At 38.5% G+C, this 23,806-nt stretch overlaps 1 protein-coding gene across 6 annotated transcripts in view; it reads right to left on the minus strand.

Moving 5' to 3' along the window:
• ANO3 (anoctamin 3) overlaps window positions 1-23,806 on the minus strand; it is a 379,990-nt gene that overhangs the window by 72,884 nt on the left and 283,300 nt on the right. For all 6 annotated transcript variants that reach the window (XM_072725370.1, XM_072725371.1, XM_026018612.2 and 3 more), the window contains 6 exons: window positions 20,639-20,770; window positions 19,327-19,433; window positions 16,909-16,964; window positions 15,024-15,145; window positions 10,349-10,483; window positions 2,565-2,661 (listed from right to left, as the gene is read on the minus strand). In XM_072725370.1, coding sequence (XP_072581471.1) covers window positions 2,565-2,661; window positions 10,349-10,483; window positions 15,024-15,145; window positions 16,909-16,964; window positions 19,327-19,433; window positions 20,639-20,770 — 649 coding nt within the window. The remainder of the gene's footprint in view (window positions 1-2,564; window positions 2,662-10,348; window positions 10,484-15,023; window positions 15,146-16,908; window positions 16,965-19,326; window positions 19,434-20,638; window positions 20,771-23,806) is intronic.

A 23,806-nucleotide genomic window follows, 5' to 3' on the forward strand; every position in this document is an offset into this window, starting at 1 on the left:
TTTATTTATGATGTCACACACACAGAGAGAGAGAGGCAGAGACATGGGCAGAGGGAGAAGCAGGCTCCATGCACCGGGAGCCCGACATGGGATTTGATCCCGGGTCTCCAGGATCGCGCCCTGGGCCAAAGGCAGGCGCTAAACCGCTGTGCCACCCAGGGATCCCTATTGCAGAGTTCTTACAGAGACTTTACACATGGAGACTTCTAGGTCACCAGGATAAGATGGCTCTCCCCTACTCCAGAAACAGCAGCGCCTTTAGAAAAGGCCCAAATAAAAAGCCATGCTTACCAATAATTGCATTGCATGTATACGATCTGTCATAGGTTAAGCAACATTTCCCTTAAAAATCTCTTCATTTTTATTCTTCTAAGTTTGCTCACAGATCTTTCAGGCATTTTTTTTACTCAATAAATTAAACATTGACTTTTTTAGAAACACATCCACGAGACACAGTGAGGCATGCACGTAATGTGAGATTACGTGTATCTAATGGGAGATACAGCTAAAATAGTAGTTATGGAAAACTTCAGAGCTTGCCCTAAGGAGGAGTATAAAAGTACAAAATCATTATTTTAGAGCCACTAAGATATAACAAGTGGGATGTGCTATGATTTGGGAGGCCATGGACCTAAGAAGAACAATTTTAAGCCTGTGGTTATAGCTGGAGGTGTTAAGAGTTTCATTTAAGGTGCTGATATACAAGCTGTTGAATAAAAATAACAGGAGGGAGAAGGAAGTCAGTCCAGCATGGCATGGATGGCTCAAGCTTAGGCTATGGGTATCCGGCAGGATAATAAAGGGGGAAGAGGCCTTCTGCCTAATAGGAAAGGGACTCTTGCCCAATAAATGAAAGCCCCAGATGAAATCTCAAGGAAATTCCCAAAGCAACATAATAGGCTTTTCCAAAAGCAAGAGGAAGCTTGTCCTAGCTACAAGTGCGTATTTGCAATGAATTATTTTATGAGAAAAAATAGCTTGCTTTTATGCATAGGGGGACCGATGAACAAGCATTTTTTCAACATTGCTGATGTGAGTAGGAAAAATATATAAAGACAGAAGCAAACTGAGCCTCAAACAAAACTATGTTTAAGCACACATTCTCCATTATGTTTGACATCTGATTTCTCTTGGAGAGCCGAGTGTGGCTAGAAATCAGTAAATGTGGGTATGAATCCAGCTTACAAATCTTAAAAGTGAGACCCAAAAGGACCGAATGATTTCCAAGTAACTAAATCGCAATATGTCTACATATCTATTAGAATAGTTAGAATTAAAAAAGACTGGCCATTGGCCATCCTGAGGATTAGTGACTCTATGGAAAACTGGAACTCTCATATGCTGCGTACGGGAATGTTACATGGAAGAAATGCCTGGGAAACATTTTGGCAGTTCTTAGAAGGTTAAACATCCACCTATCATATAATCTAGTCATTTTACTCTTAGGGGTTTATCCAAGAGAACTAACAGTGCCTGTGTATAGGGAGATCTATAGGTGAATGTTCAGAGCAGCTTTAGGTAAAATGGTAACTCAAAACAACCCACAGGCCCGTTAGTGGCAGAATGAATAGGCAAATTCTGGTAGAGCCGTGTCATGAATACTATTCAGCAATAAAGAGAAATGATCTACTGATAAGTGTTGCAACATAGATGAATCCCAAAATAATTACACTGTGCAAAAGAAGCCAGGAAACACACACACACACACACACACACACACACACACATACATTGTATGATTCCATTTACATAAAAGTCTAGAAAATACACACTTATCTATAAAAAAAGAAAATAGTTGGTTGCCTAGGCACAGTAGTGGAATTGGGAAGGGGTGGAAACCCAAGATCACAAGAGGCCGTGAGAACACTTTTGGAAGTGATTCCATGTTCATTATCTTGACTGTAGTGATGGTTTCACAGGTGCATTTATAATGTCAAAATGTATCGATTTATACACTTTAGATGTGTGCATATTATTACACATTAATTAAACTTCAATAAAACAGGTAGACAATAATCATTGTAAATTCAGTTTCTCAAATTTGTATGCACATTGGAATCACTTGAGATGTTACAAAACACACTAATGTCTAGGTTCCAAACCCAAAGGTACTGACTTAATCAGTTGCTCTGGTGTGTGGCTTGGGCTTCAGAAGTTTAAAAAAACCCTTCAGGTGATTCTAATAGGCAGCAACTCGAGAATTTTAGTATTTTTCTTCCTTTTCTCTGTAAAATTAAGAGTACTGCAATGAGTGTTCATGGAAGACACAAACTTAATTAGGAATAGAAACCATCATCTTCTCATAAAAAGAATCTAGAAGTCATTTCAGGTAGAAGTTTATGTCCATTAAAGACAGAAATCAGTTATAAAAACAATGGAAGACCAAAATATTCAATAAAAATGTACTCATTTTGTAACTGCTGCAGAGTGATGGTCTATTCAGTTGTCAATGAATATTGATTGTCGAAACTCTTGAGAACACTTAACTTTGTTTGGAGGACTTCTTACTATCTGCTCCTGAGAATAAGTAGAGCTCAGGAAGGAGAATGCGAGGATCCACTCACCTTGGCATAGATGCAGCTTTCGTTGAGTCTCTGCAGCGAGCAGTTCTTGTCACAGAGAGGGCACATGAAGACTTCGGTGGCCTTGCAAATTTCTTGGCTTGAGAAACCAAAGAAGAACGAGAAAGCATGAATCTCCAGGTTTAAGAAGGTGCTTAGCTCCTCTAGCTAATCCTGTGGGAAGTAGCAAGGCAGAGAGACGCAAAGAAGAAATGGAAACAGTGGGAGTGCTGCACAGGACGGAGGAACTGTGTGGCTCTCACTGAAGTTTTTAGGATATTTGTGATACGGAGATGTCTGTTTGCTTGTTTTTAGAAGTCTCTGTCAGGATACGAATACAGAGAAGAGGCCACATTTTCTACTTATGAGACACCTGCAGGGCTTGCAAAGACAGTTCCGTGTGATTTCATGGCACTCTCGGATGATCTCGTGAAGAACACCTGGAGAGCTTCCACCAAGCTCACAGCTTGGAAGTGGCTGAGCCAAAATCAAATCTGACTATTCTGATTTCTCAAGTCTGTTGATCTTTCTCCTGGATCTCACTGTCTCCGAATCACCAAAAACAAACAACATCCATAATTCTCACAACTTCGTAACTCCCACTAGAGTCAATAGGTGCATCATGTTCATTGGCAATTTGAGGGAGTTGATTTTTTTTTTTTTTTTTTTTTTTGCGGTGTGTTGCCATACAGCCATGATGACACGACACCGTTTTCATTTACAGACTATGTATTATATTCTCTATTAAAATTTAGTTTTCTAATGTTTGTCTCTTCAATTTTATCCCCACCACCTTTTAAAGATCTCAGCATACATTATAGATGACTTTGTGATGCCAGTAGGGCACCAATAACAGTTTCTCAAAAGCCTGCCAGCCTGAGAGTTCACTGCAACCTCTTTTTAAAATGTTTTGTGCTTTTATCTGTCGTAAGTGGCCCTTTCCCACTTAGTGGCCTCTAAATAAATTGTCTCTAATTAAATCTGCTTCGGGAATGTTGAAAGTCATTTAAAGGCTTTTGAAAATATGTCTGGAAATGCAGCTGTTTAATAAATAATAAAAGTTTAATCAGCAGAGTGTACAGCACAATTTACTGTTTTCAAACATATATATTCAAATGAAGCAAAAAACAATGTATCTGTATTTCAAATATCACTCCAAAGTCGAAATAAATAGGAAGTGATGATACCATATAGTAATCCGGTGCTGTCAAGTGGGCAAAGGTGTTCATGTCCAGTAAGTCTGGCCTGCACTGCAGTCTCCTGCAGGGGTAATAATCTCTACAACTGAGAGGCAACTAACGCTTAACTTAAGTAACTTGCTCAAGGTCATATAGTTAACAGGAGGTACTTCAGGGAACTGAATTTAGGTTTTGGTGATTCTAGGTCCAGTTCCCCATCAAGTATAACATATCTGAGAGAGAAAGATTTATTTCGTATTAAAAGCAACTTTCCAGTGGAGGGAAGTAAGAGGACACTTCTCACGATGAGCCCTGAGTAATGTACAGAATTACTGAATCATTATACTGTATGCCCGACTTTAATATTACACTGTATGTTAACTGTACTTGAATAAAAAACAAATCTGGCAAATAAAAAACCAAAAACTAAAAGGAATTTTCCTGTAAACCTAGGTTGTTAATGGTGATGATGGTGTGACGGGTCTGATAGATAATATAATTCTCCTACTCTCACAGGCATCATCTTGATAGTCATCAGGATGTCTACATGAAGAAGGAAAGCAGGTGAAGCATACATATTAAAAGACCTAAAGAAAAAAAAATAAGATTATACTTCCTCTTAGTAATGTCACTAATTTGTAGGAACAAGAATTAACATGGCCCTTGAAGGATATTTTGATTAAAATTTCATAATTCATGGTGTTTCAAGAATGACACAAATTGTCCTGCATCGAAATCTCATAATGAAAAGCATTAGAGTCAGTCTATACCACATCATTTTTCCTACTTCCCTCACGGTCAAACAAAAGCACCGATCTATCAAAGCACCACGCTTAGAATTCCCAAGTCATCAGACTGAGTCCTATTTTTAATTCCAGAATTATTCAACTTATTTTCTGTTTAAGTCATTCAAAGTTCAATTTGATATGTAACATAAAACATAAACAACTTTTGAAAATACATTTTTTTAGCTCCAAATAAGAAAGTCAATACTACCACAAATTTCTTTGACTTCAGTTAACCACTAGAGGGAAGGAGAGCGTCCAACGTGTTTCTTCTTTCTCTTGCACAGCCTGATAATAGAAACGGCCCCTTCAATTGTGGCTTTCTTTCATATCTACTGTTAATATACACATCAAGGGCTCATTTGAAGGAAATAGTTACTGGCAACTTAAGATAATGGAAGAAGGGAGCGATTTGTACTTTTGGGGGCGGACATCTGGACCTGCTCCTGGGTCTTGTGTTTCCTGTGATCCTGTTAACGTGACAAAGCACAGAAGAAGATGCTTGGGAAAATGTGAAAGTGGGTTTAAGGGAGGGCAGTATGAAAGCATGAGTAAAACATGATTTTAGAATCAGATATAACCAGGGAAAAAGTAGATCTAATCACAAGATATTACTCTATACCTGTTAGGATTGCTATTATGAAACAAAACAAAACAAAGATAACACGTGTCGGCAAAGATGTGGAGACCTTGGAACATCTGCACATTGTTGGTGGGACTGTAAAATGGTGCAGCCACTATGCAAAAAAATATGGAGGTTCCTCAAAACTTAAAAATGGAACTACCATATAATCCAGCAATCCGGTTTCTGGGTCTAGATGGAAAAGAACTGAAACTAGGTAGGATATAGAAGAGACATCTGCACTCCCATGTCATTGCAGCATTATTCACAATAGCCAAGATATGAAAATAACCCTGGTGCCTAATGAAAAATGAATAAAGAACATGTCATATAAATACACAATAGAATATTATTCAGCCTCAAAAAAGAAGGAAACCCTGCCATATACAACAACATGAATGAACCCGGAGGATGTTATGCTAAGTAAAATAAGCTGGGCACCGGACAAATACTGTGTGATTTCACATATATTAAGTATTTAAAACAGTCAAACTCATAGAAACAGAACAGAATCCTGGTTGCCAAAGGGTCAGAGAGTGGGAAACAGGGAGTCGCTAGCCAATAGGTATAAAGTTCCAGTTATACAAGATGAATGAGCTCTAGACATCAGCTGTGTGACATTGTGCCTAAAGTTAATAATACTGGAGCACGCACTTAAAAATTTATGAAGAGGGAAAATCTAATGTTGAGTGTTCTTACCACGATTAAAAAAAAGACAATAAAAGTTTAAAACTTAGCTGACCACTCACTATATACACTCCCCTGACCAAGTCTCCTACTCTCTGAGGATCAATGTCTTCATCTCTAGATGGAGATAATATCTAACTGGGATATTACATAAGGGATATTGATACAGGCCTGGAACATCACAGGCACTAGCTAAATAGACACCATTGCTAAGGATGTTGTCAGGAGAGGGTTCGAGAGGTCCTTATGACTCAACAGCGTTTGTAAAGCTGGTCTGATGCTGGGGACCACATAGAATTTTTCAGTGAGTTCTAATGGCAAAGGGGAAAGATCAGACCAGAAAGTTGGGGCTTCTGCTCTTTTGCCCTGGACCTGCAAAACCATTTTATCTGTCTGCTTGTTCATTTTCATATTCGTAGGATACGTACCCTGCCAGGCAAACATGTGACCATATTTGGTTGGGTAAGACCAATGAGCACATGTAAACACACATATGCAAGTACACATACAATAAATAATCCACAACTTTATTGCTACCTAATTCTACAATGAACTACAGGGCAATTAAGAAATATGACCTTAATGTACGTGAACATAGTTGATGCAAACGTAATAAACACAACCCAACCTTCAGCTTTTTAATATATCGTTACCTTGTGATATAAAAAGAGATCAATAAAATAATTCTAACACAAAGCGACACTAAATAAAAGCCTCGTGTCCTCCCCTGACCTGAGAGGATAACACCTACAACTTAACCATGACTTAACTACGTCTGACACCTTGAATAGAAAATTTCAGTCCCATGAAATTTTGAAAGTCAAGATATTCAGTGATGCTTATCTTGGTTTAGAATAGAAAGTCTGACAAGATGTTAATTATAGTGTGACAGAGTGGCAGTAATATAATACCATAAAGCACTGAAGAAAAGAGTTTGCTAATGCCTTTTAAAACACTCCTTGTACTAAAGGTACTTATATGCAAGGAGCCTAATTGACTTTGTTGAATTATTGATTCATGGACTCATAGGAATTATTGATTCCATAAATCAACTGGAATAGCAAATCTATTCCTTTCATTGCCTTTTGTTCATTTTCGGCCCTGTAAGGGTAAATCAGGGAGTCTATACCACATGGTAAAACTTTGAGAATATGTTCTCCATAGGACCAACTTGAATGGTAGCTACCCCTCTAAGAATCATTTTATGTCTTTATCAATTCATTTTAAAAGAGTAGTTTCCCCAGATTTCTTCCATTGCATTTTCCCTCCCTTCCTCTTTGAAAGAAATCATAAAGGGAGAAAAGATATGAGAGAGTCTTAACTATGGGAAAGAAACCAAGGGTTGCTGAAGAGGAGGCTGGGTGGGGGCGTGGGGTAACTGGGTGAAGGGCATCAAGGAAGGCACGTGATGTGATGAGCGCTGGGTGTTACATGCAACTGATGAATTACAAACTCAACATCTGAAACTAATGATGTACCATATGTTAGCTATTTGAATTTACATTAAGAGAATAAGTAAGTAAAAATAAAATAAATAAAAAAATAAGAGTGGTTTTCTAAAACCTTGAGGACTCTACCAAAAACACTGTTAGAACTAATAAATGTCGCAGAATAAAGTTGCAGAATACAAAAACAATATATAAATATCAGTTGCATTTCTACACACTAACAATAAATTACCCAAAAGAGAAATTAAGAACAGTCCCATTGACAATTGCACCCAAAAGAATAAAATAATTAGGGCCAAATTTAACTAAGGAGGTATAAGACCTACACACTGAAAACTAACACACCGATGAAAGACATTGGAAAAAACACAAATAAATGGGAAGATATTCTGTGCTCATGGCTTAGGAGAATTAATGTTGTTGAAATGTCCATACTACCAAAGGATATCTACAGATTCAATGCAATCTCTATCAAAATTTTAATGGTATTTTCACAGAAATATAAAAAGCAATCCTAAAATTTGTATGGAGTACAGTAAATCCCAAATAGCTAAAGCAATCTTGAGGAAGAACAAAATGGAAGGCACGACACCTCCTGGTTTCAAGTAATATTATAAAGCAATAGTAATCAAAATAGTATTGTATCAGCATAAAAATAGACCCATGGATCAATGGAACAGAACCCAGAACCCAGAAATAAACTTATGTGTATGTGGTCAATTTTTGACAAAGGGGGCAAAATATACCATGGAAAAAGGATAGTTTCTTCAATAAATGGTATTGGGAAAATTGGAGATCCACATGCAAAAGAATGAAACTGAACCCCTATCTTATCTCATATGTAAAAATTAACTCATAATGGATTAAAGACTTAAATTTAAAACCTGAAACCATAAAACTCCTGGAAGAAAACACAAGGGGTAAACTCTTTGAAATTGATCTTCGCAATGATTTTTAGTGTTTGACACCAAAAGCAAAAATAAACAAATGGGATGGACTACATCAAACTAGAAAGCTTCTACATAGCAAAGGAAACCACCAACAAAATGTAAAGACAACCTACAGGATGGCAGAAAGTATTTACAAAACATTTATCTGATGAGGGGTTAATATCCAAAATATATAAAGAACTCCTACAATTCAATAGCAGGAAAACAAGCAATCTGATTTGAAAAGTGGGCAGAGAAACTGAATAGATATTTTTTCAAAGAAGATCTACAAATCAACAGGTACATGAAAAAGTGATCAACATTATTAATCATCAGGGTAATGCAAATCAAAGCCACAGTGAGAGCTCACCTCCTCTCATCAAAGCCCCGCGGACGGGAATGTAAATCCGTGCACCCACTATGGGGAAGAACATGGAGGTTCCTCAAAATATTAACAATAGAACGACCATATGATCCTGCAGTCCCACCTCTAAGTATAGAGCCAGAGGAAATGAAAACAGGATCTTGAAGAGAGAGCTGCATTCCCGAGTCCACTGCAGCATTACTTCCAAGAGCCAAGATACGCAAACAACTTCAGTGCCCACCGATGGATGAACGGACAGAGATGTGGGATACATATAGATAGAGACGTACATCTTTAGCCATGAGAACGAAGGAAACCTTGCCATTTTTGACAACATGGATGGACCTTAACGGTATTACACTAAGTGACATAAGCCAGAGGAAGAAAAAAAATATATATCGAATGGTATTACTTTAAAGTGAATCTTTAAAAAAGCCAAACTCATAGGAATGGAGAACATAAAAGCAGTAAAAAAAAAAAAAAAAATCCTTTTCAAGACACTATAATTTTAAATCACAACCTGTTTTCTTAGTCTCAGAGGTTACTGACTCAACAGCATGCAGAGAAATGCCCAGCTAGGGATGGATGTTCCCACTGGGCACAAGTTTGTTCAGGAGAAGCTGCCTTCCAGAGCGGTAGTGGGTCTGCAAAACTCTGAAATAGACCTATGACTAGATGAAATGTCTTCAGAACAGTAGGTATTTCTTTGATTTCAAACTAACTATCATTTGGCCTTCATGGAGAAGCGGGGCAAATCAAGGAAGTCGGTGATGGAACTGGATTGAACTCTGGGGCAGTGGAATATTTTGTTTTTAGGCAAATTATTATATGTCCACATATGCATATTACATAATGTGTGTATATATATCCATATATATATGCAGCCATATATATATATGGATATATAGATATTTGAATTATGTCATTCACACCTAAACTTGATGATATCCTTGTACATATTAAACAGAACATTTGTCATGAGGATTCTTTAATGCCCGGCTGAGTCTTGTTTCTGCTGAATAATAACGTATTTTTTCCTCCACCCAGATCTTGAGTCATTTCAGCTTTAAGAGTAGAATCATCATTCTGACAAATACCTGATTTTTGTCAAACCTTATTTCACTACTGTCTTGATACCTTAAGTTGATACTAAAATAATTATAAATATTTGTTCTTACAGAGAATAAGAAGAAAACAGGAAGTGATTTTTATGTTCTCAGGAGAGAAGATTGCTTAGAGCAGGATTTTGCTACAATTATTTTGTTCAGACATCTCTAACCGCGTAAGGTTCCCTCATCTGCAAAAAATGATTACTCATCTCCAAGGGTGGTTGTGAAGTTCCTATCGAATGAAAACAAACAAACCGTTATCAGGAAGCTCTCTGTAGGCTGTAAGTCGTTTAAAGGACCGTAGCTATTATAATTATTCGAACCACAATAGGGAGAGGGCAATCTAGACTACCAAATACTATGGCAATGTAAATTATATAAAACTACCACGCACCGTTGAATTATTATGTGGGATATATCGGACAGAGAAACTCTGCAGACGGACAGTCTTAGAACTGAGCCAACAGAATTTGCACGTACAGATGTGGAAATGACCCTTTATAAACAGTGCTCGTTGTCTCTTCTCCTCAAAATTCCCAGCCAATAAACTGTAGAACCTTGATCTGTTTTTTTTTTTTTTTAATAAGTCAGCATTATCATAAAGCTTTTGTCAGTCAGGTCAGCATAAAGGCCAACATGTTTTGATAAGTCTGTTAACAGCTCACCTTACTTGACTTCCATTCATCGTAAATATTCCATAGAAAAAAACGCACAAGCCGACAAGTGCCGCAGGAATCAGCATCCCAGTGTACCACCCCAGCCAGGCAAAGTAGAGCCCGATCTTCTCACCAAAGTACAGCCTGCACGAGAAGGCGAAGCTTTAGCTTAAGGCAACACCAGCAGCACTACGACCGCTGACGTCGCACCCAACCAGAATTTCAGACGCCGCACCCGGGCAGCTCCATCTGGGGTATCTTAGTATTCCCACTTGGTAATGAACCCAATAACGGTGATGCTGTTGATCTTTAAACATCGCCATTACAGGGGCAATTTTATAAAATGTGATCTTTCCGGGTCACACTTCTTAACAAGGCTCATGAAACTCTTCATAGGCCAGTTCTTTCCTTTCTCCATCCAACCCCCTCGTAAATTTCTCTTGGTCTTCCACACACAGAGCGGTGCTGAAGCATGTTGCTTTTGTGGAAATTAGAAAAAAAAAATCTTCCCTGTAGGTGAACGCTGAGAGTGGATTGGATTTCAGTCTCCGTCTGCACCCCGCCACCCCCCAACCGCCAGGCTCCCTTATGCTGGACACAATCTTTGCACACCTTCCTCAACAAAGTTAACTCTGCACTTCCTGGAGACCAGATTCTTTCTTTGGCTAATGCTGTTCCCTTATTTTGGAATATTGTGTTTCACCCCCTTTTCTTTTCTTTTCTTTTCTTTTTTTTTTTTAAAGATTTTATTCATTTATTCATGAGAGACACAGAGAGAAAGAGGCAGAGACACAGGCAGAGGGAGAAGCAGGCTCCATGCAGGGAGCCTGATGCGGGACTCGATCCCAGGACCCCGGGGTCATGCCCTGCGCTGAAGGCAGGCACTAAACTGCTGAGCCACCCAGGGATTTCCATTCATCCCCTTTTCTTACCTGGCTTGTTTGCATCCTTCCCTTATATCACTTCTTACAGGAAGCCTTCTCTGACTTCCACTGCAACCCTGGCCTAGATGCCTCGATCTTGCTCCCCTACTGCCCTCACCCACATTTCAGGGTCCCAAACTTGTAACAATTTATGACAATTAACCTGCCACTCTTCCATTCCTCTCTCTCCCCAAAAGACTGCAAGTGCCTGGAAGTGGACCTGTGTCTTCTTCACTAGCACTCATCACAGGGAGTAATGAATGAAGCTAAGGAAATGACGAGATCGGGTGCATTCAGGGTGGTATGGCTGTAGACAAGCTAAGGAAATGAATGCATTTTATTACCTTTGAGCTGATAAGAGTAGTTTATGCGGAAATGGAGGATGAGTAAGACAATTCTAATGACTATTCAGTTGCTACTTCTTCATCAAGTCTACTGACAGCATCAACTGCCACACAGTTTATAAAATTCTGGTAAGGAATAATAATTTCTTGAATTCTCTAGGACTGTTTGGTCCCCATGTTGGAAAAATGGTTATTTAACACAGTTTTGTCCCAGGGATTGTTTTAAAAATTGATGTTTTACAGTTCACTTAAGAATACTGCATCGTGCAGCGATTCTTACCGGGAAGAAAATTCTCTTGGTATTTTATTTTCTCTTTCTGAAAATCATTCTTAAAAAAAAAAAAAAAAAAAAAAAAAAGAAAATCATTCTTTCATTAAGTCACTCTCCGTATCGGGTCAATGAAAGTTGTGCACACTCTCTACCAGGTATAAACAGAGTCATCCTCCAGTTATCTAAGTTTTTTATTTTCTTTCATTGATTTCTCCTAGGAGACATAGAGCGGTAGACCAGTCACTGCTCATACGATGATAATACTGTCCTAGTTGAGACCAAAGCTTATCGTATTAACAGGTATTGCAATAAAGCCAATTGTTTCTTTAAACAAGTGTTCCTCTGTTTAGCATATATTATTAACATAATGGAATGTCTTCATAACAATGACTACAGAGGACTGTGCAGACAACCCCCTTTAAACAGGCAGCACTAAACTGAGATTTTAAATTACACATTGTTGAAGGTTAAGAGGAACCACAGTATTACTTGACAGTAGTTTAATCACCCAAGTTACAAGAGACTTCAGATCTGGCTCAGAAGGGAAGGGAGAAGCACAGAAGCTGATGAAAACCCCCTTGACCTGGAGCATTGGTTTTCACAATCTTCTAGGATCTCCAGAGGAGCCTCAAAAAACATGCTGAGACGAGGAGAAAGAGGACTGCTGCTGACGTCACTCTTTACCACACTGCACCTCGAGCTGTTCTCTTTTTATCTGTTTTATGTTTCAGTAACAAGCTGGTTCCTAGAGTAGGAACTCGTCGAAGGGCCATCTATGTCTACTCTTCTCAGGACTCCACCTTGGGTAGGCCCTTGATCCCCTCCCAGTCTTCTTAGCCACTTGAATACAAAATACATGGTTTTCCTAAGTAAAATTTCCCCACTATGTCAATAGCCAGACAATTGGTAGCCAAATAACCCTACTGATTAAAAATAAAGGCTGCTTGCTGAAATTACCTGAGGCAGCAATAAGCAATGTGTCCAATAGATAAGAGAATTATCGACACTGAAATGCTTGCTTGAAAATACCAACTTCATTTCAGTTCCTAAGAATAAATATGGTTCTGTGAACTAGCACATCTCACTGTGTTCACATATCACAGTTCTCTCTTCTCTCTCTCTCTCTCTCTCTTAAAAAAAAATCCCCAAAATTAATGGGGTGCCTGGATGGCTCAGCTAGTTAAGTATCTAACTCTTGATTTCAGCTCAGGTCATGATTTCAGGGTTGTGAGGTCAAGCCCCACTGTGGGCTCCATGCTGGGGACATGGAGGCTGCTTGAGATTCTCGCTCTCCTCCCTCTGCTCCTCCCCACTGCTCAGTCTCTCTCTCTCTCTCTCAAAAAAAAAAAAAAAAAAAAAAAAACAACAACAACAACAAAAAAAAAAAACTAAAAAAAAAAAACTAAAAACCAACAATTCTTTCGCCTGCATATATAAGAATCTGATAATTTGTTGTGGTTGACGGAATTAGAATGAAAGCATCTAGATTTCGGTTAGGCCCAAGGACTTAATGTCAGAAACAAAAGCGGTTTGGTGCTGGTTATTAGGATTTGTGCATCGGGATCATGTTCCACCTTTTTCCTGCCTGCTACGTGCCCCAGGAGGCTCACTTTCATGGACTGTATCACGTGTGCTCCTTCCTTCCTCTGGTTTCCTGAGGGCTCTCTGGCCAAATGAAGGCACCAGCAGGAGATAGCAGAGCGGGACTAAAGAGGTATCAGCATCTCGGTTATCCTGACTTTCCCCTTCTTGGAGCGAGCATGGTCTGGCCGTAGCTGCTTTCCCCACGCCAGGCACCCCCACTTCTGTTTTTCACAGGTTCCACCAAGGGCTCTCTCCCCTCATTCCTCCAGGCTGAGGTTTGACAAGAGCAGCCAACTTTTGCTCGTGTCTGGAAGCGTCACCATCATCATGCACATGCTCCCTTGATACTATGTGCACTTCTGTATCTAGTTCTTTTATTGCATTTTCTTCAGATACCCCTTTTACTCTATCCGTTTCCTGCTGGGACAACAGCTGATACAGTTATGAGGTTATTCTTGATATTTATATTTCATAAACAGCTCAAAATATCAACATATATAAATTTATGAGTGCTCTTTTTTCATTCATTCATTTAATCGGGCTAGAAACTCGATTAAAACCTTTTTAATATATATTTCCTGATATTTTTTTTAAAAAAACAAATTATTCTCCATCAAAATGAAATAAATCATGAATGTAACAGTATCTGGAGACTAATTCAACTTGAGAGCAGTTACTCAGTAGAAAGATGCTTCCTGGAATAGAATAGATACTTCTTACTTATTGGTTGAAAGACAAATGCATGCATCGATGCCATGTTGGTCATGTTCTTCTTTGCCTCTCAGATCCATTTTCTGCCTTTCCCTATTTTTTTTTTTCTTTCACAGGGAAGTAAGTAGATTACACAGGTTCCATGTTCCATTGCTCTTGGGTAAGTTGGGTCAGGAGGTATTGGCAGACTCACAGGTGGAAGGAAGGGAGAGAGCCAAGATCCTTCCTGCTCTGTTGGCCATCCTCAGGGAGAAGGGGTCATGCCTTCTCCAACACATTCACTTCTCTGCAGACAGTCTCAGTCATGGACGGCATAGCTCCCGCCCAATGGCCCCGCTAGTGGGCTCTGAAATATGCTTCATCTCATTTTCCTTCTAACCCCAGGGTGGTTAGCAATCTTCTTTTTTTTAAAGATTTTATTTATTTATTCATGAGAGGCACAGAGAGAGACAAGAGGCAGAGACACAGGCAGAGGGAGAAGCAGGCTCCATGCAGGTAGCCCGATGCAGGACTCGATCCCAGGTCTCCAGTATCAGGCCCCCGGCTGAAGGCAGCACTAAACCGCTGAGCCACCCCGGCTGCCCGGTTAGCAATCTTCTGCTGTTGTTAATCTCTGCTTGCCTCTCCATTCCTGTCTGGTTTCTCAGCTTTTCCATTCCCTTTATAACCAAAAAGTGTCTAAAACTAAATTAAGTGTCTTTTATTGAAAAGACCTACAGTGGCTTCTTTTTCCCCTGACTGCATCCTGACTGATACAGATGATCTGGTGGGCAGGTGAAATAATTCTAAATCTAGGAAAATGACAACAGCACAGAATGATCTACCTTCCATTATCGATCCACCCACCTTACCTGATTAAATCCAGGGGCTGATGCTTATACCACATTCCCCAGCGTGCCCAGCGCTCATATAACAGATGTCTGTTGTTTTGAGGTCCATGTGTTTTGATGGGCTGGCTACTCTTGTAGGCTCCCTGAAACACATAATGTAAGATAAATTGATATATATTCCCTTAGCAAATTTGAACTACATAAGAATTGCTTTTACTATTTTTTTTTCCCTTAGAGAACAATTTAACAGCTTACTGAAAGCTTCAGAAATTGTAAACCTAGGCTCATCATTGGAATGATGTGGTAAATGTTTTTATATAACACTTTTTCATTGAAAATGTTCTGATAATTCCTTAAAAGTCTTTTTCTTAAGTCTATTTTTTTTTTTGTTTGTTTGTTTAAATCAGTGAGATTGGGACGCCTGGGTGGCTCAGCGGTTTAGTGTCTGCCTTCGGCCCAGGGCGTGATCCTGGAATCCCAGGATCCAGTCCCACATCGGGCTCCCTGCATGGAACCTGCTTCTCACTCTGCCTATGTCTCTGCCTCTTTTTCTGTCTCTGTCTCTTGTGAATAAATAAGTAAAATATTTTTTTTAATAAATAAAATATTTAAAAATAAATAAATAAATCAGTGAGATCCCCTTCACTTAAACTAGAATTTAGATTCTACCTTTTGTAACCTAAGGTTTTTTAATAAACACTATGTCTTCGCTATCACTGATAGAAATAGTTGTAATCCTTAATTCAGAAATTAAGAGTATTATTCTACTTTAAGAAATGACTCAGTCCCAGAAAATATTTATTTTATTTATAGAAGCTCAAGAAGAAAGTAAATGTTCAATCAAAAAGTGTCAGAGGTCTAAGTCACAAGTGCTGGTCAGGTTTTTAAATCCTAGAATCCTTATACCTTACTTTAGATAAGATATTCTTCACACTTTCCACCCGTTACTATTATTCCTATTCCTACTGTAAGTAAGGACCACAATGAATTGATGCATTGGGGTCTGGCTTCCTGGGCTCAAATCTGTGCCTTTGATACCTCACTTTTCTGTGCCCTCAAGGATGTAGCTATAAAAACAGAGCTATTCTTATTGTCTATCTCAGAGGATTGTTCTAAGGATTAAATGAGATAATCCATATAAAACCCTTAGCTCAGTGTCAAATAGGAAGTGCTGAATGCATTTTATCCTTTATGAGTTTTACTAGACTGTGAATTCCCCAGGTACAGGAAACCTGTGAGTCCTCAGCCTTTATAAATAGAAGCTATAGGTTCTGAGATTGCAGACCTCAGACCGCCTTAAACCCCATTCTTATTTTAAAATACAAAATTGCCTTAAAAAGAATAGTGTGTGTGTGTGCGTGTGTTGGGAGAGGATGTTCAAAACTGATTTAAATGTCATTCATGACTCTGTAGGCAGAGCTCATCACAGCTTGGAGCAGGTATTTTTACCTAAAATAGGTAGCCAGGTAATAGCCTGGCAGGGAATCAAGTAAATAATGGGTTGTAGGTTTTGGTTGTGGGTTGGTCTTAGACTTTCAGGTATTCCAAAGTCATAGGCACAAACCAGTCTCTATCCTGTTTGGGAGTGGTGTGGGCCTGAAGCTGAGTCAAGCATGGAACTCTGGTGTTGGAGCAGAGGGTGGCAGTGGTCAGAGTGGCTGAGCCACGTCCCTGAGTTCCCTCCAGGGCTGGGACTCCCCCGTAAGGGAAAAATTGCACAAGGGTTCTGGAGCACTGGAGCCAGTGTGCAGCCAGAGATCATAATGGGGTCTCAGAAAGGCCCAGGGCCACCCACTGATGGAGCCATCCTAAGAGAGGATAGCCAGACTTAAAAGAAATTTAAAAAGATCAGCGATGAGCATGAGAAACTTTTTTTTTTTTAATGGAAACTGTATTTCAAAATTACCTCATGTGGGGGAAAAGCTGCGATATATGAGCCATTGTTTATAAGTTTACAGATACCTGGGAAGAGAAACAAAGAACAGTTCCTGGGTCAGTTCAAATGAAGACTTCCCTCTGTAGCAACATATAAATATACCTGGGACAACAGATTCATTTAAAACCTTAAAATAACCCAGATGCCATCCATAGCCACACCACCCCTGAGGGCGGTGGGGGATGAGCGAGATTGATAATAAAGAGTCTGTTTGTGTCCTTACAACACTAATCAATGGAGATTTGCAGGGAGGTTTGCAAGGTGCCAACATACGGCACTTTGCCATATCATGGAATATGAGGCATTTTAATATTTGGGTTCACATGAACCTGGAGCAAAAAAAAATTTTCTACCTTGAAATGGTGACATTTGGTCAAAAAAAAAAAAAAAAGCAGAGGAATTCTCTGCCCACAAAAATGTCTCAAAAAGGTACTAGTTTTAAGGAGTCTTTAATTAAAACGGAGCCAAGGAGACATAAACAGCAATATGTGACACGTCTTAAAATCTCCAGTCAGAGTGTAGTGAAATGGACATTCTCATAATGTCCTGATAAGATTAGATATTGGGAAGCTTTTGGAGAATAATTTTTGTTACAGCATTATTTATATTAGTGAAGACTGAGAAATAATTGTATGCCCCCAATTGGGGAATCATTTAATTACTATGGTGCCATCAATTATATTAGGTACTTGGTAAATAACTGCAATTTGAGGAATGTCTATAATAGAATTTTGTACAGCTACTTAAAATGTTTACAGACATACCAAAGGGCTTGAGAAAATACTCATAAATACTTCTTAAAAAGGACAGAAAATTATAAACATTACATGATTTTAATAATGTGCTATACATCATATTCAACATTTATATACACATATTATTATTAGAATCATGCAGGCTTACTATATATATATATATATATATATATATATATATATATATATATATATATATATTCAGTATTAATTTGTGAGAGTAACAACTGAGTTTGGGGGTTTTTAATTTTATTTTTATACTCTTCTGTGTTTACTGTATGTTCCACCAAAGGCATAATATCTGTATAATCATTTGAAATGTCATATTTTTATTTTTAAATACTATGTAAGCACATAACAGTATCACTTGGACACATTTTTAATTTATATTCTGGATTTCTCTATTTTTATTATTTATTGGAAAACTAAGTGTCAAATTTTTTGGTAAGGATTTAGTATCCAAATTAACAATTTTGACTTCTCAGTAATAAATGAATTGTTAATCAAAGAAGAACCAAAGTCTGAAGTTTCCTCTTTAAAAAATAATGGCTGGCTTGAAACATAGTTCATTTTACTTCTGTGGCACTATATTTTAATTCAATTCAGTAGAGATTGGTACAAGTTCTCAGTGGCTATTTTATTTGTAAGGACTTTAGGACATAACTAACATCTGATCTCTTCACTATCTTGTATTTTTCACCCTAATAATTAAAAAACCAATTTGTTACCAGTCTTTTCCTGCTCTGCAGTATGTAAACTTTGCAATTTTATTTAATTTTTTCTAGATGAAATTGTCTCAATTTTCTTTTGCAGTATACATGTAGTAGCAAACCACAATACATTTAAACAACACAGAAATTTAGAAAGTTAAAATTAGGTGTTATTTCACCTTCTGGAGGTAATTTCTAAAAAGTTTCATCAATCTATATTCTAGATTTTTTTTCTTTTTATGAATGTGTGTTTAGGAAATGGGACTACATTGGACTTACAGTTTTTAATCTGTTATTTTTTTCTGTTCCTTTTTTCACTTGATTATGCATTGTGGTGTCTTTCAAAGTCAATAAATGGAGAACTAATCACTAATTTTTAATCTCCACAAGTAAAGGGTCTGTGTCATACACTTTTGTGATATACAGCATATAACAGATGTTTGGTAAATCTGAGTTAAGAGTGAATTAATAACATAATTTTAAATGGATGCATTTATGAAGAAGCAGCCTAACATATTTGCTAGTTCCTAGTGATGGATGAAATTAGATTTCAGTCTAATCTTTGTTTATAAAAAAAGCCCCTATGTACAAACTTCTACATTTAGTGTTATTCAAAAATCTGATTATTTCTTGGAGATAAATTTCAAGAAATAAAATTTCTATTCAAAGTGTTAGCACTTCTCACATTTGATACATAGGGCTAAACGCCCTTGAAAAAGTCTTTGTTATTGCTGTTGTTGTATTTAGTTTTTTAGTTTTGCTTTATTGAAAGGCTGAAAAACAGAATGTTTAGAGTTTGCGTTCAATGCATTATACCTTCATAGTTAATGCACGAAGGCAAAGCTTCAGATGTTAAAATAAATATTTCTGGATATGATTAGTAACAGCAAATTCTACCTTCTATTTTTAATTAGTGTTCTTACCCACTTTTGATATTCCATTTTCATATTTGGTGTGCTGTAGCATGTGATAGACTATCCTGCTTCGAGTAGCATTGCTGAAGAACGTGTCCTTATTGTTTATTATGAAGCTGTTAAGATAAGGGGATTTGTTTTAATATTCAAAACAGAGCACAGAGTCCAGCAAAAGTCAGAAGTTTCTAGGTAGTCATCCTTCTATTTTCTCCATTAAAACAAACGTGTGAGAAGTAGAGTAAGTCAAAAGACAAACCATCGTCTTAAAAAAAAAAAATCAATTGGCAGAGACAAAATACATTTATAAATAATACAGGTATTATCAAATATTCATTGACCAATCTTTCAGTTTATAAGGAGGCCTAGATGTCCTCATATTTCTTGTTTGGGATAAAACAGGGACAGCATTAGATTGTCGGTTGCCTCCCATAAATTTTGTACTACCTCAAGCAAAGTAGTTCCAAATAGGACACATTAAAAATTGATGTCATTTGCCTGTACCACACCTTCCAAGCTAACTCGTCTTGCCCTGAGAACTTCAGCAGTGAGCAAGAGCTCCCTTCCCCTTCATGCCCTGTCCTGCCGCCATGTAGGAAGAGGCGCAAAGAGGAACCGCATAGGAGAGCCAATGAATAAAGAGCAAGAGGGTGATCTTGACAGCAAAGAGAGGGTCTGTTTCAGCATTTGCTTTGTAATTTGCTGGGATCCTCAAAAAAAATGGAAGTGTCATGGACTCACTCAACTTCTGACAGTTTATGTAGAAACTCAAGAAATGCTAGTTGAATGAATAAAGGAATAGAGAGAAATATGTTGGTATATAATTGGATAGTTAGCTATGCAACAAGTCTCTAAAAAATGTCTCATTTACCTTAGTTTAATACAATTAGACTAAAGTGGATTAAACTAATAAATACATATTAATTAAATGTAATTATGTATAATCATTTATTAATTAGGACAATCCATCATTCATCCATGTTATTTAATAGTAATCCTGTTATTATCATTATTGTTACTTTAACTGAGTAATTTAGCACCATTGTAATTATTTTGAAAGAATTGGGACTCTAGGCTATTAGCCCATGAGTTTACAATTATTATTCATTTTTTTGACTGTTGCTAAATCATCTGATAAGGAATTAATAATGCTCACTGAGTATTGTTCATAAACAAAGTGCAAAAAAAATTAATGAAATGATACATTCTCTGACTTATTTGGCAAACAATGGAACTGCTCCAAAGTATCTTTATTCTATGAATAATTCCTAGATAATGAAAGGTACCACGTCCGGCAGTGGGAGGAAAAGGAACATGAACTTACTGGTGAATCCGGGCCCGGCTGAAGGGGCCAGTATAGCAGTCTGACTCCTGCAGGTTTGGAAAAGCCGACTTGTCAAGAACCATTGGGTTCTGGGCCATCCATTTCTTTATCCTTCTAAAATAATTTTGTACACTGGAACAAAGTCACATGAACCAGGTGAGGCTGCATTCCAGAGCAATGCCTACCTTCCATTACTGTTCCGTAAACAGAGCTCCAAAAGGACACACACCCCCACACACACCCATGCACAAGCATTGCTCCTGTTCCCACACCACAAAGGGAATGAATTCCAAAACAAACCGAATCATGCAGTTGTGAAAGCTCTTCCAGTGCAACTAGGTCATCCTTATGAGAAAAGCTTTGCGGAACATGTGGAAGGATCATCATACACACAGAGGGTGGTAGGAAAGAACCCAACGATGAGAGCAGTATGACACACTGGTCAAAGCTGGGAGTGCACACATGGCTGTATTTATACCTATAGACGTAGCTATAGATTATTCCCTGATTCCCTGAAAACTCTACAGCCCTGTGGCTCTACAAGTGGACACCAAAAGGAAATGAATGTCTACTACACACTTATTCAACAGGTCTGCGAGCCCCAGCTGCAATGGGAACACCAAGGCTCCTGGCGTCAAGCAAAACCGAGTTCAGAGGCAGCTTGGCACCACAGTGGCTGTGCAAAGTGACACATATTATTGAACTTCTTGCCTCTGTTTCCTCACTCACTCACAAAACAAAACAAAACAAAACAAAAAACAACAAAAACACACTGACTTTGTTAGAGACTTGTAAGTTGGTGTCTTATTTTTTAAAGATTATTTTTTAAAAGGCGGGGAGAGGGAGAGGAAAAGGGAGGGAGAGCACCCCACGCAGGCTCCAGGCAAGGCTCCATCTCAGAACCCCAAGGTCACGACCTGAGCCGAAATCAAGAGTCAGACGCTGAACCGACTGAGCCACCCTGGTGCCCTCGGTGTCTTATTTTTAAACTTGATTATTAACAAACAGAGGCAAAGAGTCTTTGCAGTACTTTTAAGACTCTGATGGGCACATGAATCATCTGAAGATCTGGTTAAAAAGGTAATTCAGTCGGCCGAGGGCGGGGCTTGAGAGTCTGCATTTCTAACCAGCTCCTAGGGACGTCCACGCTGCTATCCACTGGCTGCACTTTGAGTGATGGGTTTAGTACAGACACCACGCACATGACAGTAAGATACTGTTTCAGGAAATCTTATATCACAATACCTTGGTCTCAGCTTTAGATTATGGTCATAACCCAGTTCTTAAGTGTATATACTGATTGGAATCATATTTACTTTACAAAGAAAAACAAGTAAACGAAAGAGATTGATTCTGAAAACTTAATTCTGAGTAACTGTAATTATAATTGCATTTTTACTTAAAAAAAAACCCTCCAAACTTCAATATTTACACACCATTCATGAGATTCCATCTTTGTCCATTTGGGCCTCTTCTGCAGTAGTCAGAATGAAAGTAGCAGAATAAGAAAGTTTCCTAGGCAAGTACAATGCATCTTCATATCTGTTTGGTCAACTCTGTTTAAACTTTAAAAAATTTAGTGGAGCAATGTGCAGGTCACTAATAGTGTATCTTGGGAATTATTCCACTTGAGTCTATTATGCTAAAATTACGATGCATAATTTGAAATAATAATCAATTCCTGATGGGCAGTTTAGCATGTGGAGAGTCTCGACCTTTCCTTTGCCGGATGGGTTATTAAATAGATGCCAAGTCATTTTTGGTTTTAGAGGGACCCAAGCGTTTCTTTCTAGACTAAAATAATAAATCAGCAATATCTGAGGTGTTCATTTTGCTTCTTCTCATGATAACAAAAGCCTCTGAAATCACAGAGCATCTCCGTATTTCAGTGATAGTGTATGGATGTTTATAAATCACTGAATGGATGAGCTAGCCATCACTCCTGCTTTTCAAACTTGGCACAGGGAGGAAAACACTGGGGTAGGAGGAGGAGGAGGAGTCTTCCAGGACTGAATTTGCCAGTTACTGAAATCGAGGCAAACATTTTCAATCGTTGAGCTTTAGGTTCCTTATCTCTAGAAAGAGGACATGATTCTTTCTGTCTTACCTCACTAGGTGCCAGAAGGATCAAATGAAAGGATTTGTTTTCGACTGCACTTAGGAAATGCTGACCTACTAGTACAAACATCCTAGAAGCGGAGGTAAATTTTAAGAACATTTAAACAGTAAACGGGGCTTCAGATCATCACTGATTTTTTACAGAAATAAACATTTTATAATTTAGATTTTTTTTTTTCATATGGACTTTCTACAGAGAAGTAGAGGATTCTGATAGTGAAATGTGGTCAGGCCTGGATTTGAATCACGGGATGCAAAGTTCTGGGTTATTACTCAATTTCCTTGGTTCTTATTCGATGTTCTCATCTCTTAAGGGAAGGGATTATTTTGAGAACTATATATGGAATGCCCGAATCCACAGTGCCCAGCACCCAGCGGGCACTCAGTAAGGTTTACGATAATCGTAAGGAAAGAGAGTATTACTACTCTGTCTACTACTACCAGTATCACCAACATGTCACCAGCACGACCTAATGCATGATCCACACTCCAGCAAATCCTTGTCACCTTGGCCATCTGGTGGACTCAAGATTTCATGACGTACTGTGAAGATGACTTCTAATGGAGCTTTACGCTGCTGGGGCAAAATCAAGGGAAAGCAGAGAATTCCATGGAAATTGAAAAGAAACTTGGAGAGGAGAGCCAAAAGAACGTGGTCAGGGCTCAAGCTCCACCCAAGCTGCTGTGAAATACTGCGGATGAGGCAAGAGGCCAGTAGACAGCGGTGCCAACAGTCACTGGTTCTCCCCGGTCAGCAAAACCGGTTATTCTGTGTTCTGCTGCCCTGAAGGGTCATTTTGAGGATGACTGGAAAACTGAACGTGAAAGTGCTTTGTCAACAAATGATAGCAGCAGGAGTAGAACGACAGCTGCCCGGAGAAATGACCACCTTCAACAGCTGGAGAATTGCCTGTACCTTACATCACCTGATGTTTACTGGTCGAAAACACCCACGCACAAATCATCTTTCCCACCTCAAGAGAGGAAAAGCACAGGGAAAATCTAAGTGCACACAGTTGACTTTCATTTCTCTCTTGCCAATTGTCTACA

This window comes from Vulpes vulpes, chromosome 11, assembly GCF_048418805.1.
Source record: "Vulpes vulpes isolate BD-2025 chromosome 11, VulVul3, whole genome shotgun sequence".
NCBI classification, from domain to species: domain Eukaryota; kingdom Metazoa; phylum Chordata; class Mammalia; order Carnivora; family Canidae; genus Vulpes; species Vulpes vulpes.